The sequence below is a fragment of the Podarcis raffonei genome, chromosome 11 (genome assembly GCF_027172205.1).
Source record: "Podarcis raffonei isolate rPodRaf1 chromosome 11, rPodRaf1.pri, whole genome shotgun sequence".
NCBI classification, from domain to species: Eukaryota; Metazoa; Chordata; class Lepidosauria; order Squamata; family Lacertidae; genus Podarcis; species Podarcis raffonei.
The window spans coordinates 21,853,443-21,876,231 of NC_070612.1; the positions used below are offsets into that span (position 1 = coordinate 21,853,443).

The following is a 22,789-nucleotide window of genomic DNA, read 5'->3' on the forward strand; positions in this document are numbered from 1 at the left end:
TGCAAAATGGAACTTCCACTGCCTCTCCTACTCCCATGTGTCCCCTAAATCTCATCTGGGGTTTTCCCCACTCCCCTGGAGCAGATTTGGGGAGGGTGCAGGAGCAAAAGGAGAACGTAAGTTCTGTTGCAGAAGTAGAAATCCTTGTGCTTACAGAACAAATTGGTTCTGGTGCAATTGTGTGCATTTGGGTGATAAGAAGGTCGGTGGTTCGAATCCCTGCAATGGAGTGAGCTCCCGTTGCTCTGTCCCAGCTCCTGCCAACCTAGCAGTTCGAAAGCACGCCAGTGCAAGTAGATAAATAGGTACCACTGTGGCAGGAAGGTAAACGGCATTTCTGTGTGCTCTGATTTCTGTCACGGTGTTACGTTGTGCCAGAAGCAGTTTAGTCATGCTGGCCACATGACCCAGAAAGCTATCTGTGGACAAACGCCGGCTCCCTCGGCCTGAAAGCGAGATGAATGCCGCAACCCCATAGTCGCTCTTGACTGGACTTAACCGTCCAAGGGTCTTTTACCTTTACCTTATCTACCATTAGTAGTAGTAGTAGTAGTAGTAGTAGTAGTAGTACCCACCTTTTCCCTTGACAGTAGTCCATAGAAAGACATGTGATTCTATCTAGAAAGCTGGACTAGACGGCAAATACATATTTTCAGCTGCTATAACTCACCCATCATGAAACATCATAGCTATATCTCAAAGGAAGCTTTTACATTTTTTGTTCCTAAGATTTATATACCACACTTTTGCCACCAGGTAGCAGGGCAACTTATAAGAGAAAAAGTCCAGAATATATATAATAATGATACAATACTAATTTACAGTACAGCAACAATTTAAAACAGCAGTGGAATGCAGCACATAAAACCCAACAGAGCATAATAAACATGTTAGTTCTCAACAGCTTCAAATAATTCAAAGGCCTGGGAAAATGTCTGCGCCAGACACTGAAATGGCATCTTCACAAGGGGCCAGGCAAGCTTCCCTTGGGAAGGCATTCCACAAGCTGCAGTATTTTTGCATAAAATGGCCTGGCGGCTGCCACTGCATTCTCATTCTATCTATTTCTGATGTTCAGGCTGTCAGCGTCATTGGTTTTGTTGCCAAAAGGGCACCCCATGCACAAAATAAGATATCAAGCAGGCTTGGGGGAACCCCAAACTTTGCAGAGAGATGTGAAACCTTTGAAAGAAAATGCTAGGTGAGGATTAGGAATGGGGAAGAAATTTGGAACCAAAACACAGCCATCTTTGGAAATTTGCATTTGCCTGAATTTTGAGGTGCGGTTCTCAAGCCAAGCAGTGTGTACAAAAAGGCATATAATGGAGCAAAATGTCCATGAAAACAGATATTTTAGTAAGAAATAAATAAATACAAAAATGCATTATTGTAGGGCAGGCATCCCCAAATTTGGCCCTCCAGATGTTTTGGAACTACAATTCCCATCATCCCTGATGAAGTATACTCCGAGTCGCAAAGTGATTTCATGCTCTTTATTCAGCTCATAGTGGTGAGGAGGAATGAATGAAAGTCCCCTCAAAGTATCTGCTTTATATACATTATTTACACAATGGGCTGCACATGATTGGCTAATTCCGGAATTCTACTGTAAGCCAATCAGGTTGTGGATTCACTTCTATCTGGAGCATGATTGGGTAGTTCCTGCCAACCAATCATACTGCTGCATTGTTCTAGGACCAATCAGACTGCTGCATTCTGAATCCTATTGTTCTAGGACCAATCAGACTGCTGCCTTTTGGATCCTATTGTTCTAGGACCAATCAGACTGCTGCAGTTTGGATCCTATTCAACTCAGTACATAACACCTGACCACTGGGCCTGTTAGCTAGGGATGATGGGAGTTGTGGTCCCAAAACATCTGGAGGGCCAAGTTTGCGGATGCCTGTTGTAGGGGGAACTGCTTTGGAAAAATGTGCTGGGCAAAACAGGATGCAGACATTTCTATTTTAGGAGAAATTCCCAGTAAAATACTGGTGAATTTTCTTGGGAACAAGAGAAAAAAAATCAGGAACCGATGTGAAACACTGAACTTTAGATTGGAAAAAAAATGAGAAAATGAAAGAAACAAAAATTGACAGTTCCATCCATTCCTAGCGAGGACCCAAAAGAATCTCTTTGGGAATGGGCATACTCAATGGCCATGGAACTCTGACTGAATGTTGGAGGTGGAGGAATTCACAGGTGGCGCTAGATTGGAGTGGCTGGAATCCTAAACAATGGTACTTCATCCTGCAACAGTACATTTCAGATCCCACTCATATAAACCCTACACTACTAGAGAGGTTTTTAGGTTTCTCCTGGACCTTTCCAGTATGTGACTTGACTGGTCTGCCGGTCAAGATGTTTAACACATTACCAATCTATCCTACTGTTTTTTTGATGGCATTCCATTATTTATATTGATTCCCAGAGGTAGATCCCATTGAAGAAATGCACTGTCTTGCTTTCAGAATTACTTTATGATCCGTTTCCCAGAGAGCATGCTGTGGGAACATATGGTTTTGCTTCTCCTTTCTCCAAATTCTTCTTCTTGCTCCCTGGCTGAGGACAATTATAAGTAATGCCAGACTAACCATATTTCTTTGGTTTTGTCTGAGTCATAACTGAGGAAGCCAGAACAGTTGTTTTCTTGACTTAGGGCCACTTTGAATGTTGCATACCTCGCACCCCCCTGACATATGTGACCCATCCCAGACATTTTTGCACATGTCAAAGTACGTGAGAGCCAGGAAATGCTGGATGTTATTAGTTGCTGCAATTCCTGTGATCTTGGAGGCATCCTTTCTATTGGAAATCACAAACATTTCAGCCAGCCAGTAACAGCAACTTGGATCACGTGTTTTATTTATGTGCATAATCACATGCTCTGGGATAGCCAGCAACTGAAAAACTTGTGGCAAGTGTAAAACATCTGAACTATCTATTGAGGATGATCACTAGTGTAAAATGCCCTTCCTGAAAGAACTGGGAGTCAGAATCCTTGCTGATCTACTGCCAAAACAGTCAGATGCCAACATCACCTTTGCAGTTTTGTGTTTGTCTTGGTTTCTCCCCCCCCCCACACACACACAAAATGTATGTGTTTTTATGCAAACATTCCCTCATATACACATTTGTGAGCACATTATTTGGCTGCAAAATAGCGTCACAAAATTTGGGGAAGTGTGAATTTCAAAGGGTAGCTCTGCTTCAGTTCACATATTGGCTCAAAAAGTGTGAACTGGGTAGTTTCTCATTTGGAATGCCAATGAAATCCTGAGCTGTAGTGCATTAGGGATAAGGCCAGCTGTTCCCTCTGCCTGCAACACAGTTCAAGTAGCATAGTGTGCCACTGCCAAAGTGTCTGGGTTCACACTTCCACTGCCTTAGAGACATCCCAACAGAAGTATCCTCTTCTATGTACCACTAAATGCCACCCTCAGCTGTATGTCCACTATCTGGTTGGCAAGCGTGCATGTCACGATTATTGCACACAGTGACATGCATCAGAATATAATCTATCAGGAAAATGGGATATTAACTTTTCTACTCACCTTTGTCATCCGAATGCTCTTGGCCAGCAACAAGGCTTCCCAGGCTGCTCTGCACTGACTTTAAAGGTCAACAACTGAGGATCTTCTTATTCGTTAGCTCTGGGATGGGAAACCTGTGACCTTCCAGATGTTTTTGGATGCCAACTCCCATCAGCCCCAGTTAACACAGCCAGTACTCGGGGGTGATGGAAGTTGAAGCCCAATAAGACCTGGAAGGCCGCAGGTTTCCTCCCTATACTCCTGCTTTCAGAGTTCCCATTTAGAGTCTCAGCAAGTCTCAGTTGTATAAATTATCTCCAGAGGAAGAAATGTCAATGGATGCAGAAGAGGTACTGTGTAAGTAACGCCATCAAGACCGAACAATTAAATGTTGCAGCCTGTGATTTCAGCATATTTACCTAAAAGTAATTTCTGCTGAAAGTAAAGGGGAGGGGTCCTTGCAAGTAAAGTATTGAGAGTGCCAGCTAAGATTTAGTTTAGATTTTTTTTAAGGCCTTATTAATTTCCTCCTGATGCATTGGGGCACTTCTTTAAGATCCAACAATTCACATTGCAGAATGCAAGACCCAGCTGGACATTGTTATTGTTCTTGATGGCTCCAACAGTATTTACCCATGGGAAAGTGTCACTGCTTTCTTGGACAGCCTGCTGAGAAATATGGACATAGGCCCCAAAGAGACACAGGTATGGCGAAAAACACGTTTTGTCTTCCGTTTTTGATTGGGGGTGAAGGGAAAAGAGTAAGGCTGAAGTCCTGAATCTACTTATCTGGAAGTAAGTTTCAATGGACTTGATGAAGCTTACTTCTGAGTATTTGTTAAATTTCTAGCTAAAAATATGCAGCATAACACTGTAAGCTAGATAACCAATGATATTTATGTTCCAGGCATATAGGGTTGTATCCAATGAAGTCGTGTCATTAGCGCAAGGACTTCTGCTTATGCAACAGAACTTCCTCTCCCTCTCCTTCCAGCCCCTCAAATCTGTTTTGGGAGAGAAGAGGAGAGGGAGGGGAGTCCTTATGATAATGCTATTAAAAGTGTTTGTTATGGCTGAAAATATCCTTCACCGACCTGAAGGACACTTTTCTCCAATATTCGGCAGCCTATGTCCTACCTCTATCTAAGGTACATGGTGAGGACTTAGAAGAGGGCCTTTTCAGTGGCTACACCCAGGGTCTGGATCTCTTTTCCTAGAGAGATTCATCTAGCCCCTTTACTGAATTTGTGTTGTTATTTACATTTTTAGCCACCTTTCTTTTAAAAAACAAAACCTAAAAAAGGTGTCAACGCAAAATTTGAGTACATAGAAACAAAGATCTCAGTAAACACCAGAACAAAGGTTATGTGTTGTGGGTCTCAAAACTACTACTTTTTTGTTACTGGTTCACGCAATCCTGAATTCTAGTATAACTGGTGGAGGAAGAATCTTTGTATCTAATTTCTTTTCTGCAGTCATAATGTGAATTTACCCCTTCTCATTTCCTGCACCCCGGTCTTCAGCCTGCTTCCTTTTTCTTCTAGCTGTAACACATTTGTAAAGGCATGTCACACCTGAAACAGAAACCTCATAGTCAAGGGTAGAGGTTGGAATGACTGCAACTTGCACCAGGAGTTTCAGATTTGTAATAAAATAACTATGAAGTGTCATACTAACATTTTATTTTCATAACTGTGGTTTTCATGTTTCCTTCAGGTGAAACTATATAATCGCAGTAATAACTGTGGTATCATTATTTTAATTTTTGCAACCGTAAAACACCTGTGCTTCCGTTTACATTCTTTGGTTCAAATGGCACCAGTGAGTGCCAGTAAACAAAGATGTTTTTTACTAAAAAGAGATGGGTTATAAAACTGATTGGGAAGCACATCTGCAAAGCCTAAACTAAAAATGCAAACTGGCCCGGCTATAAAAGAATACGATTAGATAAAACCTGTAGAGGCCTTATTGATATTCAATCTGTCAGTGTTACAGGGCTTTTAATAATAGATGAGGAACAGATAAATATGCCAAATCAAGGTGCATTTTCACCCCACAACTGAGCGGCGTGTACTCAAAATATCGAAGGCAAACATAAACTTGAAATATGCTAATGGAACGTTGCACAGATCACCTCTAGTCAAGAACCTCCCATAACATCAAAGCAAGTGGAGATGAAGAAAGAGAGTGGGGAGAGAGTTGTTTATCTTTCTTTCTTTTCTGTTTCATGTTTCTTTTATAAGCGAAGTTGGGGAAATTAAGGGACTTCGCGTACAGTGTGCGTTTGATGAGCACGCACATGTGCAACTATGCTGCCAAAAGCGCAAGGGATCAGCTGCCACCAGCAGCGACTTCCTGCCATGTGTTCATGTGATGGATATGTAAGGATTTGTTACAAGTATGATCCATGCTAATGTCCTACCCAGAACAGGTTTTCCATTAGGAAGCTTTTGCCAAGTGTGGATCAGTTTTCGCATTTTAGATGGCTTCTCTGTCTTGAGCAGAAAGCAAGAGGAACCCACTATAAGCTCATAGATATGGGCTCTGCACAACCCCATTCGGGGCCCAATCTGGTGCTCTGCAGTGGCCTTGATTTGAAGGCCTTGCACTTCTTTAGTTGGGACCCTCCAAGTGTCCCTATTTTCCAGGGACATCCCTGTGGTGTTTGCCTCCTAGGTGGGTCATAAGGAAAGGGTTAAAATGAGTGTGATGTGATTGGCCAGTGAGAATGCAAGGGGGGAGTAAAAGTTAGAGTGGGAGGTTTTGAAAGTCAGTTGAGGTTTGGGAGTTGAGAGTTGAGGTTTGGGAATTGGAGAAGGAAGAGGGAAGAGGGAGGAATAGGCAGTGGGTTGGTCAAGTTGTATTGTGAGAGAGTGAGAGGAATTGTTAGGGGGAGTCAGATAGATAGTTGGGATAATCAGTTTGGAGTTGTTAGGAACTAAGATTAAGAAACTGACAAGAGAAAAATAAACTGAAACCTGCATTTAAAGAAGCGGGGTGGTGGCAGCGAAGAAAGCAATCACAGTGGTGGCACAGGGTCAATTGACCGTCAAACGTCCGGGGACCCTGTGTGTGATCGCCACAATCCCTGATTTAGAGAAGCCATCCCGGTTTCTGATTTGATCTCAGAATGTCCCACTTTTCCTTAGGATGTCCCTATTTTCATTGGAGAAATGTTGGAGGGTATGGAGATATCCGAACCCTGAGCCGCCTGAAGGCAATCCTGTATAGGGAAGGTTTTTTATGTTTAATGTTTTATTGTGTTTTTATATAAGTTGGCTGGGCAAGCAGCCCAGTAAGATGTGTGGGGTATAAATATTAAAATTATCATTACAGATTCAAGATGTTTAAAGATAAATTAGAAAGAATGAAAGATGTTAAGTGATCAAGTTCTTTTTTTGAGAAAACCGATTTTGGAAAACTGTTAAAATGATATATAATGAAATTCAACCAAGGGGATTTGAGGAAGTCACTTAATAATGTTACCAAGATTTAAACAGGATGTATGTATGTATGTATGTATGTATGTATGTTTGTTTGTTTTGAATTTTTGGAAAATCAATTAAAATTTTTGGAAAAAAAAATATTATTACGGAGTGGGACGTCCCTATTTTCATCAGAGAAATGTTGGAGGGCATTTGCATAAAGCATGCAGCTTGGAGGGCAGGAGAAGGAGATGCATGCAGACTGCCACTGTGTGACTCCTTCTCTCCCCCACCCCCCATTTTCAGAGCAGGTGCCAAGAATGGTTCTATTGTGTTTTTGTATATTCTGTTGGAAGCCACCCAGAATGGCTGGAGCAACCCAGGCAGATGGGTGAGGTACAAAAAACCAACTTCTTCTTCTTCTTCTTCTTCTTCTTCTTCTTCTTCTTCTTCTTCGTCTTCGTCTTCGTCTTCGTCTTCGTCTTCTTTTTCTTCCATCATTGCAATGCTTACTTTAGCAGACGTTATGTGTTATAGGTTGGGATTGTTCAATATGGAGAAAATGTCACCCATGAATTTAACCTCAATACATATACAACTACGGAAGAAGTGCTTGTTGCAGCAAAGAAAATTGGTCAGCGGGGAGGACGCCAAACCATGACAGCGCTTGGAATTGACACAGCAAGGTAAGTACTGCATGCAGTGCAATATTTATCAAGGTTAAGATGCTATACCAGCCCCCATGAGCTACCATGTTGGTTTTTCATATGCTCGCCAATTGTCACCAATTTACAAGTTGGTTTTGTGCAAGTTAATATTTGTAATGTGGTCCTGTGATGCTGGAATTAACTTGGCCTATCTGCCTGAAAGGAGGGTTGCAGGATCTGGAGGACTGTGGTGAAAGGAAGGGGGAGGGAAAATTCTGATCCACAAGTGGAAGTACTTGCACAAATGGGATGACTTTGTTGGATATAACTCCAAGTTTACTTATTTAGAACATTTGTTTACCATTCTTCATAATACAAAGTGGGTAAGGAAGGGTGACTGACCCAGTGAGCTTCATGTATGAGCAAGGATTTTAACCCAAATCAAACACCCCAACCCAATGATGGGGAGACTGTGATCTTCCAGAGGTTTCTAGACTACAACTCCCATCATCCCTGACCAGTGGTCATGCTGGCTGGGGCTGATGGAAGTTGGGAGTCCAACTACACCAAAGGGCAACAGGTTAGTCATCCCGATTGTGGAGACTCTGGTTCAGCCAATATAATTCTATTGGTTCTTGGTTCTACAGATGTAGTATTAAAGGTAAGGGGACCCCTGACCATTAGGTCCAGTCATGACCGACTCTGGGGTTGCGGCGCTCATCTCGCTTTATTGGCCAAGGGAGCCGGCATACAGCTTCCGGGTCATGTGGCCAGCATGACTAAGCCACTTCTGGCGAACCAGAGCAGTGCACGGAAACGCCGTTTACCTTCCCGCCGGAGCGGTACCTATTTATCTACTTGCACTTTGACGTGCTTTCGAACTGCTAGGTTGGCAGGAGCAGGGACCAAGCAATGGGAGCTTACCCCGTCGCGGGCATTCAAACCGCCGACCTACTGATCGGCAAGTCCTAGTGCCACCTGTGTCCCCAGATGTAGTATTAGGCTTTATTACTTATTGCATGTTATACTAGCTGCTATTGATCCTGCTTAGTTTGGTACTTGCTGCTTATAATTGGTTACAGCCGTTAGCTGGGAGAATGCCTGCAGCTCCTTTTCTCTTTTGCATCACTCTCTTTCTCTGACTGTTTAGGAAAGAAGCTTTTACAGAAGCTCGTGGAGCACGCCCAGGGGTCCAGAAAGTCATGGTAGTTGTGACAGATGGAGAATCTCACGACAACTATCGATTAAAGAAAGTGATTGAAGATTGCGAAGAAGAAAATATACAGAGATTTTCGATTGCTGTAAGTGGCACTTTCAGGAGCCTAAAGATCCATAGAATTTTCTCTTTCCATTCTCCTCAAATTTATCTGGAAACATGCTGCATTAGCTGCATGACCATCTTTTCAGAATAATGATGTAGCACTTTGCCTACATCATCTCAGTAATTCATACCACATACAAGGTAGATCTAAATTATTTTCTTCACTTTGCAGATGAAGAGCTAAGTGAGGGAGGACTTGTACAAACTGTGCACATAAGTTTGATTCTCTTTGTTTGGGTGTGAATAGAGATAATGGCCAAGGAGATCTGTTTGGCAAAGCTTAGCTCCTCCTTGGGAAATGGATATGTTTAGCTTTGGGCTTCTCCCAGTTCCCACCATAATAAATCCATGTAGCACATTTCTATAATATAGATCTTATGGATGATTTCCATAGGCATCTGGTTGGCCACAGTGAGACAAGGATGCTAGACTAGATGGGCTGTTGGCCTGATCCATCAGGTTCTTCTTATGTTAAATGGCCAGCTCCCCTTGTACAATCACGTATTTGGCACCCACAAAGCTTTTCCTTGCTGGGGTATATTGTTTCTCAAAATTACAATGGCCAGTGAAGCAATAATGGTACAATATGGTTGGCTTTGCAACCTTGGACAGTGCTCTCTAGATCATGGTCAATATCAACAGATGGCATAGCCAGGCATCTACCAAGAACACATATCCCAGCAGAAGGTTCAGTGATGGGAGCCTCCCAGACTTTCTCCATCGTGCAACCTGATTGCTGATCTCCACAGGCCAGGTGCAGACTTGAGTGGTATTTCTGTCTGGGCTGGTCACAGCAGGGCAATTTATATAGTTATATAACATCCATGGCTAAGCGATCTCCCAAGGCAATGGTTCCTGTATTTGCTTCTTCAGTTTTCCATGTGGTACCACTTGTGAGCTACAGGAATGTCTTTTTGAAACCTTGCAACACTAGCATGTCTTTTTGGAAATGCCATAGATTCTTGGCCACTACAACAGAGGCAACCTAAGCACTGAAAAATTGGTTGAGGAAATAAAATCGATTGCAAGTGAGCCAACAGAAAAGCATTTCTTCAATGTCTCGGATGAATTGGCCCTGCTTACTATTGTTGAAGCTCTTGGAGAGAGAATATTTGCTCTGGAAGGTATGTTTGGTTGCCTCTTTTCTTTAATTTGAATGTGTTCATGCATTATATTCATGAGGGAGAAATGGTTTCCTGCTGCTGGAGTTTTCCATTATGCAGTTGAATCAAGAAAGGGCAATTCTGGAATTCATCTTCTTTTCACTCCAGGGTCAACAGTGAAATTCCCTTTTTTCATTTTTCAGGAATAAAATAAAATAACAATTGCGGCATGAGGTCAGACTAATCAGAGCTGGTCCTACCATTAGGCGGTTTGAAGCATCTGCCTCATGTTGCACAGTGTCTTGGCCAATCCTGTGACCAATGGTCCATTCGGTCCATTTGAACTTTCATGATGTGGCAGCAGGATTCAACATTGGCTAAAAACTCTTTGTTTTGGACTACAAGTCCCATCAGCCCCAGACAGACTTCAGCTAGTAGGGAAGATGACACAGGGGTTTTCTGCCACAGATTCAATGACTGTTCTTAGGCTAGTTGGTTAATATTATGCCTCAGTGTTCCTCAGCTGTTAAATGTCAACTTAAGTGACATAAATGCAGTTTAGTGTCTGTGCAGGATCTGCTTGCAGCTTGCTTTCCTGCTTTTCTCTTCTGTAACCGTCTTCTCGCATGACTTTTAGTTGTTACTTTCTACTCAGGGTGCTGCTGAGTCTGGATTATGTCTTATCGGCCCCTTGACATGGTGCTGGATTCGATACTAGCCCAACCTCTTTATATAGATAGTCATCAATCTACTACATTCCAGAAGCCAGAAAAATAAAAGCATCCAGTATACATACCTTCATCTTAACAACAGAGCAAAAAACAAAGCAAACCATATCGTAAACACCATCAGCTCAAATATTCACATAATGATTATTCCAGCTTCAGATGGTTAATAGGTTCTCACTACCGTTGCTAGAAAATTGGTCGCTGCTAACACCCATGGGATTTTATTTCCCAGCAAATATTTAACATAGCATTGAGCTGACCTTCCTGCTAGTTGGGACAACAAGGGGAAATTATTTGATGACGAGCTTCAGCATTAAAAGGGCAAAACAATATAACATGTTGTACAAATTCCATCTCCTGGTTATACAGGAATGACCCTAATCTGTGAAAAGGTGGAGGGTATGTACTTTTTGTCATGCCACCCTTGCCCACAAAGCTACGTGGTGCCTGGCTCTACTCAGACTCACCCCAATGTACCTGTTTACTCTTCGTAAGATGCACGGATCTGAGCTGGGTCTCTGATAGAAAACCTGTTACTGCTCCTCCACAGTACCTCGACATTTCCCACTTCTAACCATCATGTACTATAATCCAACAATTTATTAAGACAAATTGTCAGGGAACTGCCATCGGCTCAGGGGCGAGGGGGAAAATGAGGATGGATTACAGAGATCCCCCAAAGATCGTGGGAAGCAGCACTTCCTCAGCGGAGGAAGGAAGCCACGCCTGTAGTGGAGAGGAGATGCAGGGCTCGGAGGAGGCAAGGCAGTGCCAGGACACATTGACCGAGCAAAGCGGGGAGGAGGGAGGTCCTCCTTTACCCAAGCCGTCCGTGCGCAGAGAGGGGAGGCGCAGACTGGGGGTCAAGAAACTACTCTGCTGGGGAAGATTTAAGCACCGCCCACTCTCAGATTATGCCAGTGAATGAGCAAGACACGGAATAGAGGCACTCTGCATTCTAAAGGTTTTTACCACCAATAAGAAAGCTTTAGAACAGACTAACTGGACCATAAAGAATCGCCAAAGAATTGATGCTTTTGAATTATGGTGCTGGAGGAGACTCTTGAGAGTCCCATTGACTGCAAGAAGATCAAACCTATCCATTCTTAAGGAAATCAGCACTGAGTGCTCACTGGAAGGACAGATCCTGAAGCTGAGACTCAAATATTTTGGCCACCTCATGAGAAGAGAAGACTCCCTGGAAAAGACCCTGATGTTGGGAAAGATGGAGGGCACAAGGAGAAGGGGACGACAGAGGACGAGATGGTTGGATAGTGTTCTCGAAGCTACCAGCATGCGTTTGACCAAACTGCGGGAGGTAGTGGAAGACAGGAGTGCCTGGCATGCTCTGGTCCATGGGGTCACGAAGAGTCGGACACGAATAAACGACTAAACAACAATTGAGGCATAGTGCCTGATTGCTCTCGAGCAACCAACCGATACATCTAACACAAATAAATAAGCATTTTTAATCAGTGTACAGAGACATATGGGGTCAGTTCTGTATTATTTGATTTGTTACTTCTTATCACAAAAAACAATGACTGATATAACAATGCTGATGCTACTTATCAAACCTGTCCTGCTGCCATCCAAATGCTCTCTCCATCTATAGCTTTCACTGCAGCTACCACCCATTCCCAAACTCAGCTGACTCTTAAACTGTCTCCCACCAGGATTCAAACTTTCTAACCCTTATCCAGTCACTTCCAACTTTCCCAGATACCCTCTCCCACCGCCCCGCCCCAACCTACACCTACATGTTATACTTACCCACACTTTTACCCTAAAGTCGCTTGTATTGTTACATATTGTTGTCATCCATCTGTCTCGAGAGACAATGGAGTGTGCCTCCAAGGGTGAAGTCAAACCACTGCATAGCAGCATCAAAATGACCTCCCTGGACGCAAACCTGGGCAGTGTGTCCATACACTCTGGGCTGCCCAGGTGACCTCTTGGCTTAGCTGATGTGGTCTAAAGGAAAGCAGAGCAATGCGTTTGGCACCAGCTTGGCTTCAGGAGTTGCCAGAAGGAGGCATAACAGGGGTCATCCAATTGCCTTAGAGACTCTACTCTGGATTTGTGTAGGGTTTACTCCTTAGCCTTTTTTTCTCCTGAAAACATCCCACAAGGCAGCAGAAATGTTATATATGCACACAATATTATTTACAGAAACACCAGAAGATCACAGTGTTGCACAGGCTGGGTTATTGACAGATATCCTTTGGAACCAAGATTCAGGGCCTGCTGTGACCCAAAGCCCTGGCATGTTAAATATCAGTCAAACTTCTGTTCTTGTTAATCTTTTGCAGGTCTCTGTTCTAATCTGTTCGTTGCTTTCTAAGCCATCTTGGCAGGAACAGTGTTGCTTCTGTGTTCTTTCTAGTGCTTAATGTGCTAGTGGTGCTTTAAAATGTTAGGCAACAGTACAAGTAATTTGTAAATGATTATATTTCCTAGCAGGGAAAACATCTGTGGATACTTCACATTTAAAAAATCTCAGTCTTTCCTGAATAATCATTATAGACTTGCTTGTGGGTGACATTTGCAGCAGTGTCAACAGAGAGCATAAATATAGGAATTCACTTATGAAAACACACAAATTAGCATTTCATTGCTAACAAATAATTAGGAACCTCATTAGAATGATTGGATTTGTACAGAAACAATGTTTGGGCACAATGGCTTCTCAGCATTGCAGCTTGTTTCAATTAAGGGGGATATATATATTCTTGGCTAGTGAAAAGTATTCATTTCCTCACTTATAAATTGGTTGTATTCCAACCGAGCTCTGTGTATCTGTATGTGCAAATGGAAAACAATCTATACAGCCAGATATTTTGTTGCCATTTCCACAGCAGCAGTTCATGCTGCTGAAGAGGACAGCTGCATTTTCTGCAGAACCAAGGCTAGCCTCTTCAGTGGTGTGACGTGGGGATTAAGCAGAGGCTGGATGGCCAACTCTGAGGGATTCTGCTGAAGTAGTAGAATTCCTATAGCAGGTGATGTCCTTTGAAGTCCCTGTCAACTCTATGAATAGCTGGCATAGAAATTGAAAACTGTAACATTTTAGTATTGCATTTTATTTTGTAAATGACTTTCAGCTTCTTGACTGGAAAGAAGACTATTAATGATTTTAACAAATAGCTAGATCCAATATTATATTCTTCCTCTCAACTTAATGAGGCGGTCCTTAGTTCAATATACCAATGCCTATGAGTGAATCTTCCACTTGGATTTCTTTTGATGCCATAACTTCCAGCCCACTGCAATCCATAGATAATAATTGTGGTAATACATGTGGTGTTCACTCTCAACATTTATAGTCTGCTGTTAAAAAAAACAAAATTGCAAAAAAATCCAGCTGCATGATATTCCTATCCTCTCGTCCTACATGTAATTGGAGATGTAAGTCAGCGTAATGACCTGATAAAAATAAATTTCAAACAGAGAACACATCTGTTACTTATTATTCCTGATTGTACTTTTGAAAATTAATAGCTTTTGCACTTTTAAAGAAGGGAGACAGTTTGTGAGTTGCCAAAAAAAGTGCATCCTCCCCAAAGGGGAAGACAGGGCACAGATTTGCATAAAATGTTTGAGTTGTATTCAATTAAGTTTAACTTTGAGTAGACCCTACTCAATGGTTCTGAGTTAATCATCATGCTCTCCCTTAAATGACTATGTTTAAACCAGACTTGGACAAGACACCTTCAAACATTTTATTTTCACAGCAACCCTGTGAGGTAGGTTAGTCTGAGAAGTAATGACTAGCTCAAAGTCACCTAGTGAGCTGCGTAGGGATTTGAAGACATCTGATGGATGACAAGGCACCTGATGGGAAGAATTCAGGATTTTGCTGCTTGAGAGAACTGGATAGATTTTTGACATTTCTTCTAATAAAATATATCTGTTTGAAATATTTCTCTCAGTGTCCAAGTTAAGGTGCTGGTAACTCTTAATAAACGGTCTAGTCTTTCCTCTACTTTGGAATTATTTATAGTCAGCATTTTGATCCATTTGCATTGAAACAATAAGCATTTCCTGTTTTATAGCTACGAAAGACCAGCTGGCATCCTCTTTTGAAATGGAAATGTCTCAAGCTGGAATCAGTGCTCATTATTCCCAGGTAAACTAACCAGTCATCTATGGATATAGCTATTCTTTAAAATAAATTGTTCTTCAGAAGGAAGATCTTGAATATCCTCAAACAGAAAGATCACTGTAATGCTTTGGCCAGCTGTGTGTTATTTTTAAAAATTACCATTAACCCACAATACTGATGATACTTCCCTCCTTTCAAACTCCATACAATTTCTAAACACTTCCAAACAGTATCATTGCGCCATTCAGACACGTCTCATTGCGTTGCTGCACGGTACGACTTGATGCCTTTCTCCTTTTGGGGGGCTCACTTCATCCCCACATACGAACATGGCAAAACATTGGGTGTGTGCACAGACTGCATTTCTGATGATCTGGGGACACAAGTCCTATTCAAAACTAATGCTCAAGCAAGAAGAAGGGAAGCACTGATGGGTCCAGCCCCCAATGGCTTAGCATGACAATATGCAGTGGGGTAGATTTCCTGTATACATCTGTGCATGCAAAGTCATCCATGCAACTTGGAATCCTGTGCAAATGGGGTTGCAGATCACATGGACAATTTTGCACATACAGTTGCACATGTTGCTCCCTGCAGGCGTTTGTGCTGAATGTGCAGGTGCCAGGCATGGGGCAAGCTGGCATGTGCAAGGTTAGGGCTGGAGCTAGTTGGCATTTTGATTTACCACATGAGTGCTAATTGGGGGGAAAGTGTGGAATGAGAGATTATTAGCCACCTTGAAAACAGGGGCAACATATCGTAGTTGAAAATGAATAAATAAATAAATGAAATTTATATCTCATCTTTCTACCATCATGGAACTCAAGGTGGCATGTGCAGTGCTTTTTTTTCTGGGGGGACGCAGACCCCTAAACATTTTGTGAAGCTAACAGGAGAAGAAGCTTAAAATTTTTAATTTTTAATTTTTCTAACACAGTGAATCGTCAGTTCTGTTGCTTCCCCCTATAGCGGCCTCACTTCCTGTCACAGTGTTTCCTGAGTCTCAGATGGAATGAGAATACCCCTAAACATATTTTTATATATATAGAAAAAAAGCACTGGGTGTATGTACGTATAATTCCTATGAGGTCACCCACATAGGATTCCCATATATCCTCTTTTTCCAGGACACGTCCTCTTTTTCATGGATATGTAAAATGAGAGTCGTTGTAGAGATCCATAGTTAAAATTAGTTTATGTAACTAATTGATTTCTCCTCCTATGTAAGGACTGGATCATGCTTGGAGCAGTTGGAGCATATGATTGGAATGGAACTGTCGTCATGCTAAAGGACAATGCCTTTCAAATCCCAAGAAATGACACATTTTATAACAAGTCTTCGGAAAGAAATGAGCCTCTTGCAGCATACTTAGGTGACTCCAATATTCCAGTTCATTCTTTTCTCACAGCTAGCCAACCTGCTGTATACCCTTAGTTAGGATTGCACTGCATTGGCCCATTGGAAATATATTTATGCATTCTTTTTCTTTTTTTAAAGAGGTACAAGTAGTTATTATCAAAGTATCCTGAGAATGAATGTTGTCTCTCCCATTCTTTATTTTAGGTTATACAGTAAATTCAGCTTCAGTGCCTGGAGATGTGCTGTACATTGCTGGCCAGCCTCGATATAATCACACTGGTCAAGTTATCATATATCGAATGAGAGGAGCAGATATAGAAATACTTCAAAGATTAAATGGGGAGCAAGTAAGTAAGTGGGGTTATTGGAATTCACATACTTCAGAATGATATATATTTATCCCATACTGAATACAGTGGTGCCTCGCAAGACGAAATTAATTCGTTCTGCGAGTTTTTTCGTCTAGCGAATTTTTCGTCTTGCGAAGCACGAAATCCCATAGGAATGCATTGAAATTCAATTAATGCGTTCCTATGGTCAAAAAAAGTCCAAACAAAGCCAAATTTGGTACAACAAGAGTTTATTAAGTGCTCTTTAAAGTCACACATACTGTAAAGAGCATTTCAAAAACTGAAGGAACAATAAATTAAGTTTCTAAACATGACAGAAAAACATTTAAAAATCAACAAAGTGTACAGTACATTTTCTAAGACTCTGGGGGACAACTCGAAGGAGGTTCCTCTTCCACTCTTTGCTTCTTGCTGAAGAACCTGTCCATGGTCTGCTGCTTCATCCGCCTTTTCAGCACCTCCCTGAAAGGCGACATGACCCTCATATCAAAAGTGTTCACAAGGTCATGTGCCAGGTCCTTGTCAGGGTGGTGCCGCTGTGCAAAAGCCTGCACATCCTTCCACTTCAGGCAAATGTCCCTCAGTTCTTTGGAGGACAGCCGTTCCTCAGTTGCTTCCTCCTCTTCCAGCGAGGCCTGCTCCTGGGCAGCCTCTGCCTGCAGTTCAACCAGCTCCTGGGTGGTCAGCTCGTGGTCATGCTCCTCCACCAGCTCGCTGACGTCCTCCTCTGTGACCTCCAGGCCCATGGTCCTCCCCAAGGCAACAATGTCCTGCACCACTGTTGACTCTGGTGCATCAGAGTCACTTGGTGCCACACAGTCCGGCCACAGGCTGCGCCAAGCGCAATTCAAATTTCTCTGGCTGATCCCGTTCCAGGCTGTGGTGATCATCTTCAAGCAGGTGACGATGTTGAAGTGGTCCTTCCAGAATTCCCGCAGGGTGATGGTGGTGCAATCAGTCACCTCGAAGCATCGCCTGAAAAGCTCCTTGGTGTAGAGTTTTTTGAAATTGGCGATGAGCTGCTGATCCATCGGCTGGAGCAGTGGCGTGGTGTTAGACGGCAGGAGCATGATTCTGATGAAGCTGAACTCCTCCAACAAGTCCTCCTCTTTTTTTTAAAAAAAGATATTTATTAGAATTTTCAATATTAATACAAAAAAGGAATCAAAAAGAAAAAAAGAAAAAAGAAATAACAAAAATACAAGAATAAAAAAAGTTAAAAACACACAAAATTTCTAATGCTTATTTTTCATTAACATGTTTCCTCGACCTCCTCATACCTCCCTTTTATGTATTCCAATTCCAATTATTAATTCAACAAATCCTTATGTTCCAGTTCAAATTGTTAGTTCAACAAGTCCTTATCACAAAGACCTTAATTTTACCATATTTTTTCTTTATATAAACCACTTTTTTACTTTATCCAGACTTAATTCTCGTCCAAATCTATATAACGGTGCTTATTCTTAAAACATTTCCCTAAGGTCGAAAGAAAGTTCCCTTCCACAAATTTCCAATTCTCCTAAAAATAAGACAAAAAAAAAAAAGATTAAACAAAAGAGCAACTTGTATTATGTACACTTTAAATTCCCATTTTTCTTTTTTTTTTTATAATTAAATATTTATTAACATTTTCAAATAACACACAACAAACAAAAACAAAAAATAAACAAAACAAAAAACACAAAAATACATAACATTCAAAACTAAACAAAAAAAAATAGAAAAAACACATAAAGTTTCTAATACTTATTATTCTTAACCTTATTTCTCAGACTTCCTCACACCTCCCCTTCTTGTATTCCAATTTAAATTGTCAGTTCAGCAAGTCCTTAACTTATTTCTTTACCTTAGCTTAAACATTTGTTCTAACATACTATTGCTTTACTTTACTTCTTTTTTCCATTTCTTCAATTTATTTTTAACAGCCTTATTTTCAATTAATTTAAAAAGAAAAGAAACCAATTTTACCTTATTAAAATTACACATCAATACTTATACCTCATTGATTATTCTTAAACCTTTTTCCTAAAGTCGACCAAAATTTCCCTTCCACGATTTACCCAATTTCCTTACCACTAACAAAAAATATAAAAAGCAAATTATCCTTATGTACCCTTTGGATTCCCAACCTCCACCCACCCTTTTCCCGGTTCCAGTCCCCAACCAATATCCATCAGTCTTTATATTATTTATTTAGCCTGGAGATCTCACATCCGAGGCCCTTATATCTCTCTCAGTTCCTTTCTGCCGGTCTCTTTGATAGTCCTTGATGTTAAACCCCAAGTCTCGGAGGGGCTCCGGCCCAACAGAATCCATGTCGCTTCCAGCCAGTCCTCCATACTTAAAGGCAAAGCCTATGGGGTGCTCCAACTCTTGTTTCAAATTTCTTTCAAATCCAGATGTCCCCAAAGCTCCAGCTTTCACCAACAAATTTGTAATCCTCAGGTCTTCAGATCTCCTCCAAAAGGGATCTCTCCATTTTCCAGACTCCCATTCAGACCAGGCTTTCCACATCCACTTTTTATTATCCTTTTTTATCATCATGTCAGGCCTCATATTGTAACTCTCCTTTGACTCCTGCAAATCTCCTGCTCCTCCTTCATTTTCTTCAAAAACAACATATTGCTCCATCGTATCTACACTTTCAGTTTCATTTATTTGTTCAGTTGAATGGGCTTCCTGTTTCAAGTCCTTATCAGACTCAAAACTGTTGTTTACTGTCCAGTGTAGTAGTGATACCTTTGTAGACAAAGCATTGTACTCATAAATTCCCATTTTTCATTCCACCCATCCCCCTTCCCGGTTTCAGTCCCCAACAGATCTCAAAATAAAACCATCTAACCTGGTGATCTTATGTCCGAGGCTCTTAAGTCTCTCTCATGGCCCCTCTGCCAGTCTCTTTGATAGTCTTTAATATTCAAGACCAAATCTCGATGGGACTCCCGCCCTGCAGCATCCAGGTTTCTTCCAGCCAGGCCTACGTACTTGAAAGTAAGGCCTATAGGGTATTCCACATCTTGTTTCATTCTCCTTAGGATTCCAAATGTCCCTATAGCTCCAACTTCCAACTGAATCAAATTTATAATCCAAGTGTCATATGATCCCCAGATAAGGAGATCTCTCCATCTTTCATTTTCCAATTCAGGCCAGGCTTCCATCTTCAAAGGTTTGTTTCTTCTTGTTACCATCGTGTCAGGCCTCAGGTTACAGCTCACCTTTTGCATCTGCAGGGTTGGGTCCCCCCCCTTTTTTCTCTTCAAAGGCAACATTATTCTCCTTCCCAATTTCCTCTGTTTGTTCAGTTAAGTAGAATTCCTGTACCAAGTTCTTATCAAGTTCATTGCTAGTACTGGCTCTTGTGCCCAAAGTTGTAACATTTGTAGTCAAAACACTTATTTGACCTTGCAGCTTTCCCAAGAGAAAGAAAGTCTTGTTCAGTTCAGACTGTATTTCTTTACCAACTGCCATTCTTAAACATATCAAGGTCAGAAAACAATTTCTCAGCTGGTTCTTAATGCAATGTCCCAAAACTCCCTCTAGGGGAATTTAAGTTTCTTTTTACTCCTTTCAGCACAAAACCAAAAGTTCCATACGTTAAATTGTAGCAATCCTTCCTTCTTTTAAAACATAGATTTGTAACCAATATAAGCAGCAGAGACAAAGTCCTCTTTTTGTATCTTGACAGCTAACTTAACAGCTGTCAAATTGTTGAATTACTCCTCAACCGGCTCTCACAGACCACTCCCGGGTCCGGGGGGGGGGGCACGTCAGTTTTTAAATATAGTTCTTCTCCCGGAGGTTCCCCTGCTTCCAAATAAGTTTTCTTGTAATCTCAATCGGTAGAATTAAAATCTTTTATAAAAAGTAAAGTTCTCCACGACCTTAGTTGGAGGTTCTTTGCTTTTAAATATTTACAGAAAGGGGAGGCAGACTTCCTGTTTGGACCTTCCCCGATCAGTGCCGAATTTAAGAATATTTAAAAGATCCAATTTCCGTACTACTCACGGGTTGTTGTTTTAAAGTCCCAATTCTTCCAGGAAAAAGGCAGCGCTCTCTGGCAACAGCAATGCGGCTTCGCTCCACGGAAATAGCCGGTGACTCTCAGCACCACGCCGCTTCCCCCTCTTCACTTCGGAGCCCGTTGGCGGGTTCCTTAGTGGGTTGGGGGGGCGCTAAAGGTGCCCGCCGAGTCCCATGGTCACAGGCTTCATCCGCCTGTGATTTTTAAGAGGGTCCCCGCTTCGCCGCAGCGGATATGACCCGTTTCGCGTGGAGCTGGTCCCTCCAGTTCAGAGGGAGGCAGCCATTGCCGAAGGCGCCAACAAGTCCCCAACAAGTCCTCCTCAAGGCCTTTAGGATGAGCAGGAGCATTGTCCATCAGAAGCAAAGCCTTCAGCGGCAGGTCGTTGTCCAGCAGGTACTGTTTGACAGCAGGGCCAAAAGGAAGATTGACCCAGTCCACAAACAGCACACGTGTGACCCAAGCCTTGCTGTTGGATCGCCACATGACACTCAGCTGCTCCTTGTCGATCTTGTGTTTCTTGAAGGCCCGTGGGTTCTCTGAGTGGTACACCAGCAGGGGCTTGATCTTCAGGTCGCCGTTGGCACAGAAGAGCAGGGTCAGACGGTCCTTCATGGCTTGTGGCCAGGCAACTTGGCCTCCTCCTGTGTGATGAAAGTCCTTTTGGGCATCCTCTTCCAAAACAGCCCGGTCTCGTCGCAGTTGAAGACCTGCTGTGGAATGTAGCCCTCCGTCTTCACAGCCTCCAGGAACTCCGCTGCAAAGTCTTCAGCCGCAGGAACATCAGAACTGGCAGCCTCTCCATGCCTGACCACGCTGTGGATTCCAGATCTTGCCTTGAACTGGTCAAACCAACCTCTGCTTGCCTTGAAGACTTCTGGCTCGCCTGAGGTTCCTGGCTGTTCCCGGACAAGGTCTGCGTGCAAGGCCTTGGCCTTCTCACAAATGACGGCCTCAGTCACTGTGTCCCCTGCACGCTGCTTCTCTTCTAACCAGATGAGCAGCAACTTCTCGACCTCCTCCAGAACAGCTGGGCGGTTCTTCACGATCCTGGTGAAGTCTTCTTGGGTGCCATGGCAGCACAGCTCCTACCTTCGCAAACTCAGGGGGGAAAAAGAATCAGTGCTTCACATCCAAAAAATTCAAAAGCACCCAGCCACCCACCACACAGAAATTCAAACCCAGAACCAAGTCCTTGAATTCCAAACACCCCAACCCAAAATCCAAAAACCCCCAAAAAAGTTTTAAAAGTTTAACTTACCAAATGGCTGCAAAAGAAGTTTTGGAAAAGCTTCAAAAATCACCAAAGTCTTCAAAAACCTCAAAAAAGGCTACCACACCGCATGCTATGAGTTGCTCCTTGAAGTCAAGTCGCAACTGCACCTCTTCAAGCAATGCACCCTGGGTATTAATGGTTTTACGAAAAAGGAAACAAACTTGCAAGACATTTTCTTCTTGCGAAGCAAGCCCATAGGGAAATTCGTCTTGCGAAGCACCTCAAAAAACAAAAAACTCTTTCGTCTTGCGAGTTTTTCGTCTTACGAGGCATTCGTCTTGCGAGGTACCACTGTATTGCCAGAAAAAAGTGTGAACAGTAGAGAAAAACCAATAGAGCATGAATCATTGCTGCAGTTCTGAACAATTCTACCCTGTGTCTGAAGCCACTTATAAATCAGTAATGCTGAATGTGTGACTACACAATGTTCATTTCAAGTATTGGATGCAGTCGTGTATTCAGATAATAAATTCAGCAACAGATAATTGAAGGAGGTGGTGCCCTGGTGGTGACTCTCTTTGGGATCATACCTCCAGAGTCCCTACAAATTGTAGGAATTGAGCCTCCAGGGTTAGGCCAGCAACAACCTACCATACTGCAGCAACCCTCTTATCTTTTTTGTGGGTGGCGCTGTGGGTTAAACCACTGAGCCTCTTGGGCTTGCCGATCAGAAGGTCAGTGGTTCGAATCCCCACTACAGGGTGAGCTCCCGTTGCTCGGTCCCTGTTCCTGCCAACCTAGCAGTTCGAAAGCACATCAAAGTGCAAGTAGATAAATAGGTAAGGCTCCGGCGGGAAGGTAAACGGCATTTCTGTGCACTGCTCTGTTTCGCCAGAAGCGGCTTAGTCAAGCTGGCCACAGGACCTGGAAGCTGTACGCCGGCTCCCTCAGCCAATAAAGCAAGATGAGCGCCGCAA

The 22,789-nt window shown here is 42.5% G+C and overlaps 1 protein-coding gene across 1 annotated transcript in view; it reads left to right on the plus strand.

Annotated features, from left to right (window-relative positions):
• ITGA1 (integrin subunit alpha 1) overlaps window positions 1-22,789 on the plus strand; it is a 72,267-nt gene that overhangs the window by 22,166 nt on the left and 27,312 nt on the right. The window contains exons 6-12 of the mRNA XM_053407661.1: window positions 4,111-4,238; window positions 7,496-7,644; window positions 8,756-8,906; window positions 9,885-10,050; window positions 14,813-14,886; window positions 16,091-16,235; window positions 16,427-16,569. Coding sequence (XP_053263636.1) covers window positions 4,111-4,238; window positions 7,496-7,644; window positions 8,756-8,906; window positions 9,885-10,050; window positions 14,813-14,886; window positions 16,091-16,235; window positions 16,427-16,569 — 956 coding nt within the window. The remainder of the gene's footprint in view (window positions 1-4,110; window positions 4,239-7,495; window positions 7,645-8,755; window positions 8,907-9,884; window positions 10,051-14,812; window positions 14,887-16,090; window positions 16,236-16,426; window positions 16,570-22,789) is intronic.